Consider the following 18,578-nt stretch of genomic DNA (forward strand, 5'->3'; position numbering starts at 1 on the left):
CTTTCTCATGTCTGGTTCTGTTCTTCAATATTGAGATCGATCCATGTTGTATGCTTTGGTGGTTTGGTCCTTTTTTATTGCTGATTAGTATTCCATTTTAGTTCAAGTACATTTATCTGTTCACTAATTGACAGGCATTTGGGTTATTTCCAGTTTCAGGCTATGTAAATAAGGCAGCCATGGGTCAACCACAAGTCTCTGTGTCAGAGTAGGTTTTCGTTTCTCGTGGGTAAATATCAAATGCAAGAATGGTTGGGTTTTTGCAAAGAATGATATGTTTACTTTTTAAAGAGACTAGCAGTTTTCCAGAGTGGTTCTATCATTTTACATTCTCAGATGAGTAGATTCAAGTTCCTCCAGGTCCTCACAAATTGGATGTTGGCAGTTTTTTTTAATTTAATTTTTTTTTAAGATTTTATTTATTTATTTGAGAGAGAATGAGATAGAGCATGAGAGGGGGGAGGGCCAGAGGGAGAAGCAGACTCCCTGCTGAGCAGGGAGCCCAATGCGGGACTCGATCCTGGGACTCCAGGATCATAACCTGAGCTGAAGGCAGTTGCCCAACCAACTGAGCCACCCAGGCGCCCTTTTTTTTTTTTTTTTAAGATTTTATTTATTTATTTGAGAGAGAATGAGATAGAGCATGAGAGGGGAAGGGATTTTTTTTTTTAATTTTAGACATTTTAATGGGTTGGGGTAGTAGATTCTCATTGTAGTTTTAATTTGCCTTTCCCCTAATAGCTGATGTGACCAACTTTTATTTATTTTTTATTTTTTATTTTTTTTTTAAAGATTTTATTTATTTATTTGACAGAGAGAGACACAGCAAGAGAGGGAACACAAGCAGGGGGAGTGGGAGAGGGAGAAGCAGGCTTCCCGCAGAGCAGGGAGCCCGATGCGGGGCTTGATCCCAGGACCCTGGGATCATGACCTGCGCCGAAGGCAGATGCTTAACGACTGAGCCACCCAGGCGCCCCGATGTGACCAACTTTTAAAATGCTTAATACAAAAGGTCTTTGCTTGGTATTTAAAGAGTTTATTTTCTTTTTACTGATATGTAAGAATTCTTAATGTATTGTGGATACAGATCTTTTGTCACATATGTGTATTGTAAATATTTTCTCCCATTCTAAGGATTGCCTTTTTTCTTTTTGCATTGTCATTGAGGTGTAATTTAACATACCATCACATTCATGCATTTAAGCATATAGTTTGATGTATTTCAGTAAATTTATACAGTTGTGCAACCATCTAACAACCCACTTTTTTAGAAAACTGTTATCACCACAAAACCATTCCCTCGTGCCTGTTTACAGTCAGCCCCTTCTGCCACTGCCAAAACCAGGCAATCCCTGATTTGCTCTCCGTGTCTATAGATTTGACTTTTTCTAAAATTTCGTATGAGTGGAACCATACAACATGTAGTCTTAGACATCTAGTTTCTTTCACTTAGCACAGTGTTTTCTTGAGGTTCATCTTTGTTGTTGCATGCATCAGTGGCCCTCCTATTGCTTAGTAATATTCCATTCTGTGGATATAGTCACTGTTAATGTATCTGTAGGTTGATGGACATTAGATTAGTTACAGGTTTTAGCTATTAAGAATAATGCTGCTCGGGTGCCTGGTTGGCTCAGTTGGTTAAGTGTCTGACTCTTGATTTCAGCTGAGGTCTTGATCTCAGGATCTAGGATGCGTCCAAGCCACGCATTTAAAAAAGAAAGAATAATGCTGCCTTTTTTTCCCACTTGATGTCATCTTTTTGAAGAGCAAAATTGTTTAGTTTTGAAAGACCAGTTTATCTGTAGTTTTGTTTGCATGTTACATAAAATTTCTACCTACCCTAAAGTTACAAATCTTTCTTCCTATGTTTTTTTGAGAATTTATAAGTTTATCTTTTAATTTTTATGTAAAGTGTAAGGTTCATTTTTTTCCATAGAGATATGCAATTGAGCACCTTTTGTTGAAAAAGATTCTTTTTTTCTTTCATTGTATTTGCAGATATTTTGGCACCTTGAGAATATTTAATTCCCTGTCAGTCTTTCTCCTGATGGTTTTAACATCTATTGATGATTTTTCTCTAAATCATTTTATATTTTTCATTGGAGAATGTGAAAGTGATTTCTATTTTTGTTATTCCTCTGTATTTATTAGCTGTGATTCATTTGTAAAGAAAAACTTTCACTCATCAACTAAGGATATTTGGTTACCCTGAACTACAGTTCCTTTTTAAAATGATCAGTAAAGGGCACCTGGATGGCTCAGTCGGTTGGGCATCTGCCTTTGGCTCAGGTGATGATGCTAGAGTCCCAGGATCGAGTCCTGCGTCGGGCTCCCTGCTTGGCAGGGGGTCTGCTTCTCCCTCTGCCTTCACCCTGCTCTCTCTCTCTCTCTCAAATAAATGGATAAAATCTTAAAAATAAATAAATAAAATCAGTAAATATTTAAATTTTGTACTTTTATTATCAATTTACAGAGTAATGAGTTGCTACGATAGCCACCTCCTGGGGCAGCAAGTGTGGCATGATTTTGTTCTCTTTTGTTTTTCCTTCATTTTTTTTTAAAGAACTGTTAGGGATTCATGTATTTTTATATATTGTGGTGCTGGGTGAGACTACAAGAGCTGTGACACCAAGCCATACTAACAGTGGCTTAAAAATAGGGCTTTGTCTGGATGTGGGTGGTGCTAACATTGTTTCAGCTCTTCAATAAGGATTCAGGTCTTTCTTCCATCCTCTCATGCTTAGTGTCCTCTTGCTTGTCACATCGTGGTCTCCCACCCCTAGGCATCATGCCAATGTTTAACATGTGGATATGGGGCAGTGTCAGCTGCCAGCCCAAAGGCAGTACAAATCTTTTTCAGAACTGCCCCAGCAGACCTGTCTTTATGTCTTATTGGCCAGATCTGGGCCGCATGGTCACCCAGCTGTCAGGAGGATTGTGGAAGCAAGTATCTGGCAGAGAAGCAGAGAACTCAGCATTGGCTTACGCTGCTCGTGAGCCATTGCCGGGGGCAGTGCACATTGCCACCCTGGGAGAAAAGTAGGCTTTTACATTGGAAACAGTGGAAACATTATGTTAAGAAAGCAGGAGGGACTGAATTGCAGGGAATAACTAGTAATGCCTAACATAAATATCTTTGATAAAGCACAGAATGACTAGAATTCTATATTCTATTACTTAAAAAAATAAGCCGAATTTATACATTTAACTTAAAAATGTATTTATATTAAAAGAATAACATTTAGGGCTTACCACATTAATGTCTCATGATTACTATTGTTGTCCTATAAAATTCATTTTATTATTGAAGACGTTTTAGTGTCCTTGAAAAATTATCTACTGTTACTTAATGCAATGAGAATGTTATTCTGGGGCTGGCTCACTGGGTGGAACATGTGACTCTTGATCTTGGGGTCATGAGTTCAAGCCCCATGTTGGTAGAGATTACTTAAAAAAAAAAAAAGTAAAAAAAGAGAATGTTCTTCTGAGCGTTGACATTATTTAAATATTTTTATTTAATGCCAAACTATGAATTCATATATTCTTCAGATTTGTTTTGTAAGGAAATTTGAAAGTTAAAATAACCTTTTTGCTCTGTATCCATTATCCTTTGATACTCACTTCTCCATTTTCTATGTGTCATCACTTCTTCTGCAGAACCTTCCTCTTCCAGTCCATGTTCACTTTCATTCTTTTCTCCTTTTTTACTCTCCTTTTTCCTTGTCTTTGTGTAGCTCTTTTATTTTCTGCTTTTCTTCCAAAAGGGCTAGAATAAAGTTGATTTCTGGTTGATAAGATCATATTGTGCTATTAAATGTCCTTCTTAGTTTCTTAATTTCATTTGGGTTATGCACTGTTGACTGTTGATTGTTAACAGGTTCTGAAATAATCATATTAGGTTAGCCTAGAAGTACATATCCAGCATTAATGGGCTGCATGTTACTGAATCAGAAAAGCCACTGGTAAGCTCTAAATCACAACCAAGGTAGCTAATATAATTCTTGCTTTTAAATTACGTTATTTAATGTGATTCTCTCTTCCTTTAGTACATGTAATCTCCCATGGAGCTCCATTAAGTTTTCAGTGTTTTAGGCATGTTGTAGCTCCAGAAAAAGTGTCCAGTGTGTATATCCCGTTGGGCATATGGTCAGGAGATTTAAAATTGCCTTCAATATTTTGGCCTAATATATACTTGTATGTATAGGGTGTTGTGAGTTTATTAATACTATTCTTGATAAAATAGTTGGAATTTTTTAATTCCTAAATTATTGTGTATGATTTAGGTACTGAGCTTTTCCTTGTCTTAAATTTACCTGAAAATTGGCCTGATTTTATTAAATACATCTTCTACTGAGGGAATGGTTTAAGGAATTATCTGCTTGATGGTAAAGATTGTTAAATCTGTATCCTTTCTCTGCTGTAAAATAAAACTCCAGAAAGTGTTTTATTTTTATTTTCATTCAGCAGTAAGGACTGGCTATGTAGTGATACATAGTTCTCCGAAGTTTTGCTTGACCTGGCTTTGCATCTTTCTCACTATAATTTCTGTGCCTTTGAGGAAGCCAAGTTGATCTCTCCCTTTCCCTCCCCATCAGCTCCCTCTCTCAGAATGTGTTTCTGGGGTTCCTTAGTTTTTGTTTTAATTGAGTATGAAATGGCTTACTAATCAAACTTTGAGGAAATATTGTAGGAAAAATTTTCCTCACTAAGGAAAAGCAAAATTTTGGAATCTCATGCTTGTCTGTCTAGTTAAAATCAGTTGGGGAAATAGCTAAGACTTTATCATAGGATTTAAAGCTTTATGAACTGAGTCACTTTGTAGAATGGTGCACGGACTGTTAGAACAGAATAGCATCAGCTGAATTTGTATTCTACATTTGTCCTTTTCTTTTCTTTTCTCAGCTCATCGCTTATATGAAAGCTAAAGAAAAAATTTACCTGATGAAGAATTATTTCATTAAGGGAAAGAGTGAAATGTGACTGTCTTTATGGTGCAAGGATTATTTGATCCTTTCAGACTTTTAATATATAAGGCTGTCATCCACAGTGGAATCTTGGTCTTCGTACATTTATGTCATTTTTGCATTTTATTTCCAATTAAATCAAATTCTGTCACTCTCTCCATTTCTGATGTCAGTTATATGAAATTTTTCGAGTCGTGTTAAACTTTTGACTTAATGCTGTATTTGTGCTCACAAAGGTCATCTCCTATCAGCTTACAGCTTACTTAGTAAGTGCTGAAATACTGCTTGCTACTTCATGGAACAATCTTCACAGCAGTCTGGCTAGAGCTCTGCTCCGTTGGCTCAGGGCCAGCTGTGGCTTTGGTTACAGTGTTGCTGTTTTGGCAAGCTTTTCAGGGATCTTAACTATGCTGCTTTTCTGACTATATTCTTATATTTTATTTTCCTCCCATATAATGCTACTGAGGTGTTGGAAAAGAAAGGAAAAAATTACCTTGTATTTGTTTCTAAAGCAGGAGAAATAATTTTAGTTTAATGAAAAGAAAGTGGTTGTACCGTCTTCTAAAATGATTTTGAAGAGGTAGAAATTTATCTTGATCTATTTATGATCTATCCTTTCTTCTCTATTACATGGTCTTTCATCTCATTTTATGTCACAATTTATGAAGTTGGGAAATTTTATATAAAGATTAAATGATTTCTCGAAGGTCTCAGTGACAATTTGTAGAAAAATTATCCTTAGAATTGACTGTCTTATTTAAAAAGAAGACATTGTCTAGAAGACATCGCTACCTTTTCAGCAGAAGCTTATCTCTTACTGGCATGGTATTTTTCAAATATGTTTAGTCTGTATGTTTTGAGAGCTCCCAAAATTTGCCAGAGAGTATTTCTCACCTGCAAAATTGGTCTATCTGGAGATCTTCTAAAGTCAAATGATGACGGGATGACCTGTGGCAGAGTATAGAATAGTCAGGAAAAGGCCCAAGACCTAAAACTGGCCAGCTGTGGGCCTGCCCTCTTGGTGCCTTGGTTTCCTTAACTGTAAAGGGAGGATAGTAATACTTATGCTACCTATGTTGTGATGACAAAATAATATCAAATGGGGAAGACAGTATAGAAGTTCCTCAAAAAATTAAAAATAGAATTACCATATGATCCAGTTACTCCACTCCTGGGTATTTACCCAATATAATTTGAAATGATACATGCATGCATCCCTATGTTCATTGCAACATTTCCTATAGCTAAAATATGGAAGCAACCCAAGCGGCTGCGCAAGTTTGCATTCCCGCCAACACTTGTTCCTTATGTTTTTGAAGTTAGCCATTCTGACAGGTGTGAGGTGATATCATCTCATTGTAGTTTTGATTTGCATTTCTCTGACGATGAGTGATATTGTGCATCTTTCCATTTGTCTGTTGGTGATCTGTGTGTCTTCTTTGGAGAAATATCTATTCACATCTTCTGCCCGTTTTTTAATTGGATTGTTTCTTTTTGTGTGTTGAGTTATAAAAGTTTTTTATATATTTTGGATACTAACCCTTTATCGGATATCTCATTTGCAAATATCTTCTCCCATTCACGGTAGGCTGCCTTTTAGTTTTGTTGATTGTTTCCTTCATTTTGCAGAAGCTTCTTATTTTGATGTAGTCCCAATAGTTTTTTTTTTGCTTTTGTTTCCCTTGCCTCAGGAGACATATCTAGAAAGATGTTGCTATTGCCAATGTCAAAGAAATTATTGCCTGTGCGCTCTTGAAGGATGTTTATGGTTTCAGGTCTCACATTTAAAAGTCCATTTTGGGTTTATTTTTGTGTATGATGTTAAGAAAGTGGTTCAGTTTCATTTTCTTTCATGTTGCTATACAGTATTCCAAACACCATTTGTTGAAGAGACACTTCTTTTCCCATTGGATATTCTTGGCTTCTTTGTCATAGATTAGTCGATGGTATAATCATGGGTTTATTTCTTGGTTCTCTTTTCTGTTCTGTTGATCTGTGTGCCTGTTTTTGTGCCAGAACCATACTGTTTTGATTTCTGCAGCTTTGTAGTATATCTTGAAATCTGGCATTGTGATCCCTCTAGTTTTGTTCTTCTCCTTTAAGATTGTTTTGGCTATTTGGGGTCTTTGTGGTTCCATACAAATTTTAGGATTATTTGTTCTAGTTCTATGAAAAATGCTATTGGTGTCTTGATAGGGATTGCATTAAATGTGTAGATTGCTTTGGGTAGTATGGACATTTTAACAATATTTGTTCTTCCAATCCATGAGCATAGAATGTCTTTCCATTTGTTTGTGCATATGCATGTTTTTCTGTTGCACTTATTCCTTTGTATTGATTTCCTAGGGCTGGTATAACAAATGACCACATACTAGGTGACTTAAAGCACCTGATATTTATTTTCTCATAATTCTGGTGGTTGGAAATCCAAATCAAGGTGTTGGCAGGGCCACCCTCCTCCTGGAGACTAGGGAAAAATCCTTCCAAGCTTCTTCCTTAGCTACTCCTGGCTCCAGTCTGTCCTTGAAGTTCCATGGCTTGTAACTCTATCACCCCGATCTCTGCCTCTGTTGTCAAACATTGCCTTTTTCATGGTGTGTGTCTCTGTGTGTTTTATTCTCTTACAAGGACATTGGTCATTGGATTTAAAGCCCATCACAATCCAGTATGACTTCATCTCAGTTTAACTAGTTACATCTACAAAGATCCTTTCTCCAAGTAAGGTCACAGTCTGAGGTTTCAGGTGGACATGAATTTGTTGGGGGCAGGGGGTACTAATTTAGACACTGCACCATCTAAAATTTAATATATTTGTAAAGCATATAAACATTTGAGCTGCCACAATAGAAACCTCAGGCTGGGTAGGTGGCTTAAATAATAGATATTTATTTTCTCACGGCTCTAGATGGTAGAAAATCTGAGATCAAGGTTGGGCAGGGTTCAGTTTCTGCTGAAGAGTCTCTTCCTGGCTTGCAGACAGCTGCCTCCTTGCTGTATTCTCACATGGTGCAGAGACAGAGTGTATAAGCTCTCTGGTATCTTTTATAAGGCACTAATGCCATCAGACCAGGGCCCTACCCTCAGGACCTCATCTAACCCTAATTAGCTCCCAATAGCCCCATCTGTAAATACTATCCCATTGGGTGTTAGGGCTTCAACTGAATGGGGGGGCAGGGGTGAGGGTAGGATGGACACAGACATTCAGTCCATAACAACATGCAGAACTGAAATCTGTATGTCACATTAGCCAATATTTTAGGAACCCGTTATTTTTAAAAACCAATTGTGATTGTGTGTATTCAATAAAAAACTTGTTTTTATTGTGTTAGGAAAAAAATTACACAAGACTCATGTTTATTTAGTAATATAAACATTCATATATTTATTTAATTTAATATATTTTCCCCCAAACTATAAAGCATTATTGAATGGTGTTTTAAGTATTTAAGGTATCTGACTTACATTTTTGTCACAATTTGTTATTTTCATTTCCTAATATTTACCTTAGACATTTTTATTAAAATATAATTAACAGAAAAGTACATTATAGGAGTACAGCTCAATGTTTTTCACAAAGTGAACAAACGTATAACTAAACATTCAGATTTAAAAAAACTAAAACCTTTACCAGCATTCCACAAGCCTTCCATATGCCCCTTTTGCAGTTCACAAGCTCCCCCAGGTGATTCTTTTATATCTACCAAAAATTTGAGAGCCATTTCCATAGGCACTTGAATTTGTAGCAGGTGTTTGTGTAGATCTCTTACCTGTCAGTTGTCATCATTAGTGGACTTAGTTTCTATCACATGCTCTTATTCACAGGCTTTTATATGTATATGCTGTTCCTTTGCTTGAAGGTGTTTCCCTTTTGCTTTCCCCCTCCTCCTGTAAATCACTCCACACCTAGCATGGAGCCCAGTATGAGGCTTGAACTCATGAGCTTGAGGTCAAGACCTGAGCCAAGATCAAGAGTCGGACACTCAACTGACTGAGTCACCCAGGTGCCCCATCCTCATGTAAATGTTTCACACCTCCCTACCTCCATGCCCCCGGAAACCTTGATTTCAGATCTTAGTTGAGACTCTTTCAAGGAGCATTTCCTGATTCCTCCATTCTCCTTTCCCTCCCCAGTTCTGGGTTAATCACCCCTTTGATGTGTTTTCATTAAACTCTGCATTTCTCCTCTCATTTATCATAGTGCATTCTAATTGCTGCTTTACTTGTCTTTCTGTCCCTTCAGACCATAAATATTAAAAAGAGTGCGATATTTGCCTCATTTTTTTATCCCCTGTGTCTTGTGCATTGATAGTGCATAGTGGATGATATACATTGAATGATAGTAAAATCATTATGTTTCAGTACTGGAAAGGGTACTAGAGTTCATCTAGTCCAGCCCCTTTATTTTACAGATTAGGAAACTAAAAGCCTGAGATTTATTATTAGTAAGGACTTGGAAAAAGCCTATGGTCAAAATCTATAGTATTTGTCTGTGATGAGAGGGGATGATGGAGAAAGGATGTTAATGTTCAGTATCTTCAGGAGATGTTTTTCACTTGCATCATAGCTAAACAAAATGATTTCATTTTCAATTTTTCTAATGTTCCAATTTCATTCCTGGCTAGAGTATTGTATCATTCCATTTCTATTCTCTCATTCTCACTAATTCTGTTCTTGATTTACCTCCATTGTGATTTATAGTTTCCAACACCCCTATTTTCATTATTTATTACTTCAGTTTAGTTTGCTACCCAGACTAGGTTGATGTGATTATCTATTTCAAAAGTGTTCTCATTTCCCACCAAGAGTGCCCTATTGGCGCTTGAGACTCAGCATGACTAACAGCTAGGTGCTCTATTAGCAGCAGCCTCTCATCCTCCTATGTCCGCCTCTCTCCCACCCACTCACCCAAATGATCTCCTTCTGATTGTCCTTTTTCTTTTCCTGTCTTCTTAGGCTCACCAATTTGAAACTTCCAAGATACTAGGCTCTTCCCTGCCTCCTGTCCATTGTAATCAGTCAGCATCCAGTTTCTTTCCAGTGCTTCCAAATCTGTTGTATCTGCCCTATAAAGAATATATTCTCATTGCAACTCTCTAGCTCAAGCTATGTTTTAAGCTGATTATTTGATTTCCTCAAACAGCTTAGATTGTGGTATTTAGAAAAATCATTTTTATTACCAACGAAGTAAAATAAAATAAAATAAAATTTCTACAGAATGCCACTCAGCATTGTCAGTGACCAAATCCTTGTTATCAGTTCAACACTGTCCTTTTTTTTTTTTTTTTAAGATTTTATTTATTTATTTGACAGAGACACAGCAAGAGAGGGAATATGAGCAGGGGGAGTGGGAGAGGGAGAAGCAGGCTTCCCGCCGAGCAGGGAGCCCGATGCGGGGCTCAATCCCAGGACCCTAGGATCATGACCTGAGCCGAAGGCAGACGCTTAACGACTGAGCCACCCAGGCGCCCCCAACACTGTCTTTTCTTAGGTGTTTTTAATGCACATAACATTTGTGGCAAAAGAATCTGTTTACTGCTCCTTAAACTACTCTGTAGTTTTCCTCTGTCATTTCTTTGTGTATTCTGTTCTAGTTTTTTTTTTTTTTTTTAAAGCTATCTTCACATGAATAAATGGTTCTCATCCTTCTAAGTCTGGCAGTCATCTGCCAGATGGGAATCCAGTGGTTCCCAAATGATTGCCAGGCCAATTATATCAGAAGCATCTGAAGAGCTTTGAAAATACTGTAATCAGGTCTCTGTCTGGTCCAACTGAATCACAGTTTTTGGAGTTGAGATCTTGTTGGCTACATTTTTATAAAAAAGATCTTCAGATAGCTTTGGGAATCTCCATTTATCGATCCTCATCATTTTTAAATTTATGAAATTGAGATACAGAGGTTACTCAAATGGTATCTATTGGGTAACTACTCATTTCAATAATAAGTAAAGATGTAGTGATAAGAATTTCTTGGGAACTGGAACAAAGGCTATTCTAGTATTCTTTTAACTTTTAGAATATTAATATTAATAAATAGATTGATCTGAGGACCAATATTTTGTACTACTAATATACTGAGTACTAGGTATTTTATTTTTTAAGATTTTATTTATTTATGAGAGAGAAAGAAAGGAAGAGAGCACGAGTGGGGGCGGGGAGTGGCAGGCAATGGGAGAGGGAGAAGCAGGCTCCCCGCGGAGCAGGGAGCCCAATGCGGGGCTGGATCCCAGGACCCTGGGATCATGACCTGAGCTGAAGGCAGATGCTTAACCAACTGAACCACCCAGTGCTCCACTAGTACTAGGTATTTTAAGTGTGTTATTTCAATAGTCTTTTCAGTTGTCATAGAAAGAATAATATTAGCAAGCCAAATCATAAAAATTTACTTACTCATTTACTTATACAACACCTATCTATCTAGCACCTGTGCTAGATATTATGAGTATTGAAGTGAATAAAACAAATTTGGAAACTTCCCTCAGAGATCTTAAAATCTGATGAGGAAGGGAATATTAATAATATAAATAAAATAAAGCTTGATGAGTGATAATTTGCCCAGTGTCACACAGATTATAGCAAAGTTGGGTTTTTGTCCCAAGACTATCTACTTTTAAAAGCCCACATTCTTTCCACATTAACTATGATTCCAACAGATCAAGGTAAAGGCGACTAATACTTGAGCTCTTCATTCTGTCTTCAGTGCTAGATGAGTTATAAGGATTTTTTCATTTACCTGTAAGGTTGGCACTGCTATTTTCACTGTAGTGCAGATGAGGAAACTAAGTCTCAGAATAAGTTAAATAATTTGCTAAGGTTTTGTCTTCTGATCTAGGCTTCTGACTCCAAAGACCTGTAATCAACAAATCCAATAGCTGGTTATTTGACAAGATTAATACATTAAATTGATAAATACTGAAAAAGACTGTTAAGGGTAGGAAAAAAAGCTTTTTAAAAGGCACATATTAGGGCACCTGGGTGGCTCAGTCATTAAGCGTCTGCCTTCGGCTCGGGTCATGATCCCGGGGTCCTGGGATCCAGCCCCACATCGGGCTCCCCCTGCTCTGTGGAGAGCCTGCTTCTCCCTCTGCCTGCCGCTCCCCCTTCTTGCTCTCTCTCTCTCTCTCTGTCAAATAAATAAATGACATCTTTAAAAAAAAAAAAAAGACACACATTACTAGTATTATGAAAAAAAAGGTTGACCTAATTATAGATTCAACATAAACTAATAAGTTAGTAAGAGGACACTAGGTATAACTTTAAAACAGTACATTTGAAAGTTTACATAAGATTGAGAAATTTCTAGAAAAACAACTTACCGAAAATAACACTAGGAAAATTTAAAAATCTGATTAGTTGTATTGACAAAATTGTCATTACACAACTTCCCTCAAAGAAACTTCAAGGACAGATAGTTTCACTAGTGAATTCATTCAAACATTTAATAAATCAACCAGTGTTTTTACAAACTTCGTCCAAGAATTGAGAAAGAAGGAACACTTACCTGATTATTTCATGAGGCCCGTATAAACTTGATATCAAAACAAGAATATTATAAGGAAGGATATTAGCTATCTCTCTTGAAAATCAATTCAAAAATACTAAAGAAAGTATTAGCAAATATAAGTCAGGATATCTAAAAAGGATAATTCATCCTTACCAAGATGGCTTTAGTCTAGAAGTACAATGTAATGTCATTAATGAAGGGAAAAATTGATCATCTCAGTATATGCAGAAAAAGCATTTAATACAATCCAACATCAGTCTATGATGTAAAAATTCTTAGCAGACCTAGAATAGAATTGTCTTCATCTAGGGCGCCTGGGTGGCTCAGTTGGTTAAGCCACTGCCTTCAGCTCAGGTCATGATCCTGGAGTCCCAGGATCGAGTCCCGCATCGGGCTCCCTGCTCAGCAGGGAGTCTGCTTCTCCCTCTGACCCTCCCCCTCTCATGTGCTCTCTCTCTCATTCTCTCTCTCAAATAAATAAATAAAATCTTTAAAAAAAAAAAAAAAGAATTGTCTTCATCTAATAAAAGGTATCTCTGAAAATCTCAGTAGTGAAATATTTAAGGTTTTCTACTTGAGATTAGGAATGATACAAAGATATTACTCTTACCACTTTTACATAGCAACATACTGAAGATCCTAACCAGGGTAATAAGAAAAAGCAATAAAATATAGAAGGATTGGAAATGAAGAAATAAAATTATTCAGAAATAACGATTATGTATATAGAAAATCCAAAACAATCTCCAAACTATTAGAATTAATAACAGAACTTTCAAAGTTTGGTAAAATTCAATATATAATAATCAACTGTATTTTTAGTATACGAGCAACAAAAAAAACTTTAAAATTACCACTTAAATATCAAAAAACGCTAAATGTGAGGGCGCCTGGGTGGCTCAGTCGTTAAGCGTCTGCCTTCGGCTCAGGTCATGATCCCAGAGTCCTGGGATCGAGCCCCACATCGGGCTCTCTGCTCAGCGGGAAGCCTGCTTCTCCCTCTCCCACTCCCCCTGCTTGTGTTCCCTCTCGCTGTCTCTCTCTCTGTCAAATAAATAAATAAAATATTTAAAAAAAAAAAAAAAACGCTAAATGTGTAGGAATGATTCAAATTAGAGATATGTAATAGCTCTTCACAGGAACTATAACTTATTAAGAGAAATTAAAGAAGACCTGAGTAAATGAAGAGAACTACCATATTCATGGATTGGAGAATCATTCTTATAAAGATTTCCATTCTTTCTAATTTTATGTATAGATTTTATGTAGTCTTAAAATTTCAGGAGCTTTTTCTTTAATGGAAACTGTCAAGCCCATTATAAAATTTATATGGAAGTATCATGAACCAAGAATAGCCTATACCAAATTGAAGAAGAACAGAAATGGAGGACTATCAGACTTATTCTAAAGCTACAACAATTTACACAGGTCAATTGACATAATGAGGATAGACAAATGGTACAGAATTGAAGGCCCGGAAACAAACACATAAATGGAAACTTTATTTACTGCAGAGGTAGGCTTTGAGGGCAAGGAGGTGAAAATTTTAATTTCCTTGTTTGTTTTTTCAAATAAATTTTAATGGGCCAGTTGGGTATTTTGTATAGAAAAACACTAATCTTGGCTCCTATCTCATATAGAAAGCAATTCCAGGTGGATTATATTTCTAAACGTGAAAGGCAAACCAATCGAGTTTCTAGAGGATGAATTCATGAATGAAAGACATCTTCATAAATGTGGGATGGGAAAAGTTTTAAATAAGATACTAAAAGTGCTGACCATAGGTTGATAAAATTGACTGCATTTAAATGAGGAACTTCTTTTCCTCACAAACTTCTTAAGTGTGGGAGAACATACTTGCAATACATATAATTACAAAGTGATTACATCCAAATATGTAAACAACTTTTACAAATAGGTAAAAGATGAAAATAACCAGTGAGAAAAACGGGCAAAAAAAAATGAATATGCACTTCATAAAAGAAGCTATCCAAATGGATGATTATTAGCACGCAAGAAGGGATAACTTCTTAGTCATCACGGAAATGTAAATTAAAACCACACTGATCGTTCCAAAGAATAGCTTAAAAAGATGACAATTCTGAATTTTGGTAAGGTTGTAGAACACCCACAACTCATGTATTGCTGCTGGGGTGTAAATTCGTACAATGACTTTGGAAAATTGGCAGAATCTGCAAACACTAAGCATACAAATACCTAATGATTCAGCATTTCTACTCTTACCCAGCAGAAATGCATATGCATATATGTTCACTAAAAGCCGTGCACCAGAATGTTCATGGCAGCATTATTTAAAGTACCTAAACGATGGAAATAACTCAAATGTACACCAATTGGATGTTAGTTGGGTAGATAAACTAAGGTAAATTTCCAACAGCAGTGAAAACAAGTCAACTACTGCTACATGCAACAACATGGATGAATTTTACAAATAAGATATTGACTAGAAGGCAGACAAAATAATAACTTTATGGTTCCATTAATGTAAAATTCAGAAACAGACAAAACTAATCAATGGTGTTAGAAATTATGATTGTGGTAATATCTGGAGAGATGTATTTGGGGAAGCCACAATAGATTCAGAGTTGCTGATAATAATTTGGTTTTATAGCCTACGTGGTAGTTACACAGATACGTTCACTTTGTGATAATTCTTAAAGTTGTGTTTACATAATTTGCCCACTCCTCTGTATGTTAAAGAATTTCATTTCTTTTTTTAAAATTTTATTTTTTATTATTTTTTAATTCTATTATGTTATGTTAGTCACCATACAGTACATCATTAGTTTTTGGTGTAGTGTTCCATGATTCATTGACACCCAGTGCTCCATGCAATATGGGCCCTCCTTAAAACCCATCACTGGGCTAACCCATCACCCCACTCCCCTCCCCTCTAAAACCCTCAATTTGTTTCTCAGAGTCCATAGTCTCTCATGGTTCATCTCCCCCTCCAATTTCCCCTTCATTTTTCCCATCCTTCTCCTAATGTCCTCCATGCCATTCCTTATGTTCCACAAATAAATGAAACCATTTGATAATTGACTTTCTCTGCTTGACTTATTTCACTTAGCATAATCTCCTGCAGTCCCAAATAATACTTTATAGTTTCCCAACTCACAAATGATATGTTTATATTAAGTTATGAATGTAACTGGCATTAATTGAAAAAGTGGTCATGTAAATTGGAAAGCTTAAAATTACAACTAGAATTATTATAAGTATTATAATTATTTCAAGTATTGCCATATTAGATGCTTCTTTAAGAATGAGGTACAGGTGCCTGGGTGGTTCAGTGTGTTAAGCAGCCCACTCTTGATTTCAGCTCCAGTCAGGCTCTGTGCTCTGCGCTCAGCTCGGAGTCTGCTTGTCCCTCGCCCATCCCCCTGTGAGCTCTCTCTCTCTCTAAAAATAAATAAATCTTTAAATCATTCTCCTGCCTTGTTAAAAAAAAAGAAAAGGAAAGAGCTGTATATGTTTCTGTATTGAAAAGTTTGGGGGAGTTAATAATTTTTGGAGTGGGAAATGATGAAGACTGGTCCATGTTAACCAGATCTTTCAAGTGAAAGATGACTTTAAGTCTTTCAATTAACATATACATATATCTTACGATGTACATTCAGCTGATAACACGCAAACCTGCCATATGTGGAAAAGCTATGCTTTTCAGATTCTTTGAGAATAGTAAAGGCAATAAATATGATTTTGCAATAAATATCTTTATTCTACTTTTATAAAGTGAATTCTTTGAGGTTGTTCAGGTAATGCTTTTTTTTGTATTATATAGACACTGGTATAGTGATAGAGGAAAATTCTTTGCAGCTGCCTAATTTTGATCTTGATCTCTACTAAAAGGTAAAAGAGTATTATCGCTCTGGAGAAAGGAAAAAATGGAACTACCAACCAACCAAAGCATAGCACTATACCCCATGTTTTCAGTTAACAATTTTATGTGAAATAGCTTATTTTCTCCCATTTTCTTTGATAGTTCACTGATAGAGAATTGACAGTATATACTAGAATTTAAATTCTGTTATAACCATATTAAATTAAGCTTTTTTCATTAAAACATTTGAAATGATGTCCATTTGCTTCTTTTTCTTGTTTAATTAAAAATCTAAAATGGGTATTGTATTCACTAACCTTGTCTGCTTTTTTCTATAAGCTGATTCTGCTTTGCCTCTGGTGTGTGTGTGTGTGTGTGTGTGTGTGTGTGTGTGTGTGTGTGTGTGTGTGTGACTGCATCATGTTATTAACACCAATATGTTTCAGAGTAACTTTTTGTCTTATTTATCAACTTAACCGTTAAGAAATTAAGTTAATGAAGTAATTTAACTTTTAAACTAAGTGCTTCTAATAACAGTCACTGAATCATTAAGTGAAAGCGGACTTTCACCTGTTTGGGCCTGGAGATATATGTTGATGTACTAGATTCTGGCTTGATAATTCATTTACTTAGTGACAGAGTCAACAACCTCTTTATATTACTATGGACTCAGTCTACTCACAGTGTTTTTACTACCTGCCTCACTGCCTACCTCTCTCTGCTGTAGTCGCTCTGTTCCAGCCACAGTCAGGGCCTTCTTGCTGTTTGATTAGCTGCCAAGCATATTTTTACCTCAGCACTTTTGTTGATATCTGTTCAGATCTGTTTTTCCCCATATCCTCCTCAGACTCCCTTGCTCATTATATTCAGGTCTCTGAAAATCACCTCAGAGATGCATTCTCTGAGTCTTCTCCATTATTTCCCCATGATTCTCTATTCTTATTCCCTGATTTTTTTTTATAGCAATTATCACTACTGTGATACTCTGTTACATATATATTTTTAATATATTTCTCAGGAGACATAAGTTCCATGAGGGTAGGGACTTAATTGGTTTTGCTTAACTACTATATTTCCAGCACCTGGAACCAAGACAGTTACACAGTAAGCACGGTATAAATATTTGTGGTTAGAATGAATGAATGAACGACAGAAAGAAAGAAAAGAAAAGAAAGAAAGAAAATGAATAGTGTCAGTCTGCATGGTTCAGCCCTCAGTTAACTCTGCGGAATTCATTTATTTATTCTCCAAATAGATGTAGGGTTTTTGTTAATTCCAGCATGGCTCTCTTTATAGGCATTGGTGGTAAATTTTAAATAAGCTCTAATAATAGAACCGATTTCTGATTTTGTTATTATCCTTTAAAGAAGGAGAAAAAGGGGAAAGGGGGAAATAATATACATAGTATTTAACCTTGTCTTTTATGAAATAAATAATGACTAAAAATAATATTTGTTCCAAATGCACTCCCTTTGTTCTTGTCTGTGATAATTTAAAAATATGGTAGTAACTGCTCATGTACTACTTAAAGTTGTAGATTTATATTGATTTTGTTTGTTTTCCTATTTATACCTATTCCCACCCTGCCACCCCCACCTTTTTAAAGAATCCAACCCAAGTCGGAACAGCTCTTCAGGTTTTCCATAATCTTGGAACTTTGAAGGATACGATTACCAATGTTGTGGATGGATATTGTGCTACTTTAGAAGAACATATCAACAGTGCGTTAGACATCAAAGTTCTGACTCAGCCTTCGCAGTCAGCTGTGAGAGGTATGGCTATGGTTTATATTTAGCTGCTTTATTTATTTATAACCAAGAAGTCCTTTGAATAGTATGTGAAACACTTAAGTTTCAAAGCAGTCTAATGACTCATTTTTTAGTAGACAGAAAATGAGAGAAGAAATTATGTTTTAGAATGTATTTATAACTTTTTTTGTCTAATCAGTGAGTTGAATTGGCCAATTGGTATATTCAGAACTTCTAGAAAAAAATCTATAAACTGTGGCTCCACTTAGTTCAGAGGAAACAGATGCAAGAAAAAAAAAGGAACATTTTTCTTTCTGAAATCCTTATCCTCACATGTACTTCTTGAGGCAGAAAATATTTTTTAAGGAAATGCAGTTTCTCCCTTAGCTTTTTGGGCTTTTCCTTAGAATTATTTTCCTTAGAATAATTTTGGTATTCAGGAGCAAAGAAGGCTAACTGTGGACTTAGACACTGATAAAACCTTTGGGAACATTAACCATAGCAAAATCTAAAAAAAACTA

At 36.1% G+C, this 18,578-nt stretch overlaps 1 protein-coding gene across 2 annotated transcripts in view; it reads left to right on the forward strand.

Moving 5' to 3' along the window:
• COG5 (component of oligomeric golgi complex 5) overlaps positions 1–18,578 on the forward strand; it is a 304,245-nt gene that overhangs the window by 161,093 nt on the left and 124,574 nt on the right. For both annotated transcript variants that reach the window (XM_036101377.2, XM_078060019.1), the window contains one exon: positions 17,916–18,081. In XM_036101377.2, the coding sequence (XP_035957270.2) occupies positions 17,916–18,081 (166 nt within the window). The remainder of the gene's footprint in view (positions 1–17,915; positions 18,082–18,578) is intronic.

The sequence above is a fragment of the Halichoerus grypus genome, chromosome 12 (assembly GCF_964656455.1).
Source record: "Halichoerus grypus chromosome 12, mHalGry1.hap1.1, whole genome shotgun sequence".
Taxonomy (NCBI): Eukaryota; Metazoa; Chordata; class Mammalia; order Carnivora; family Phocidae; genus Halichoerus; species Halichoerus grypus.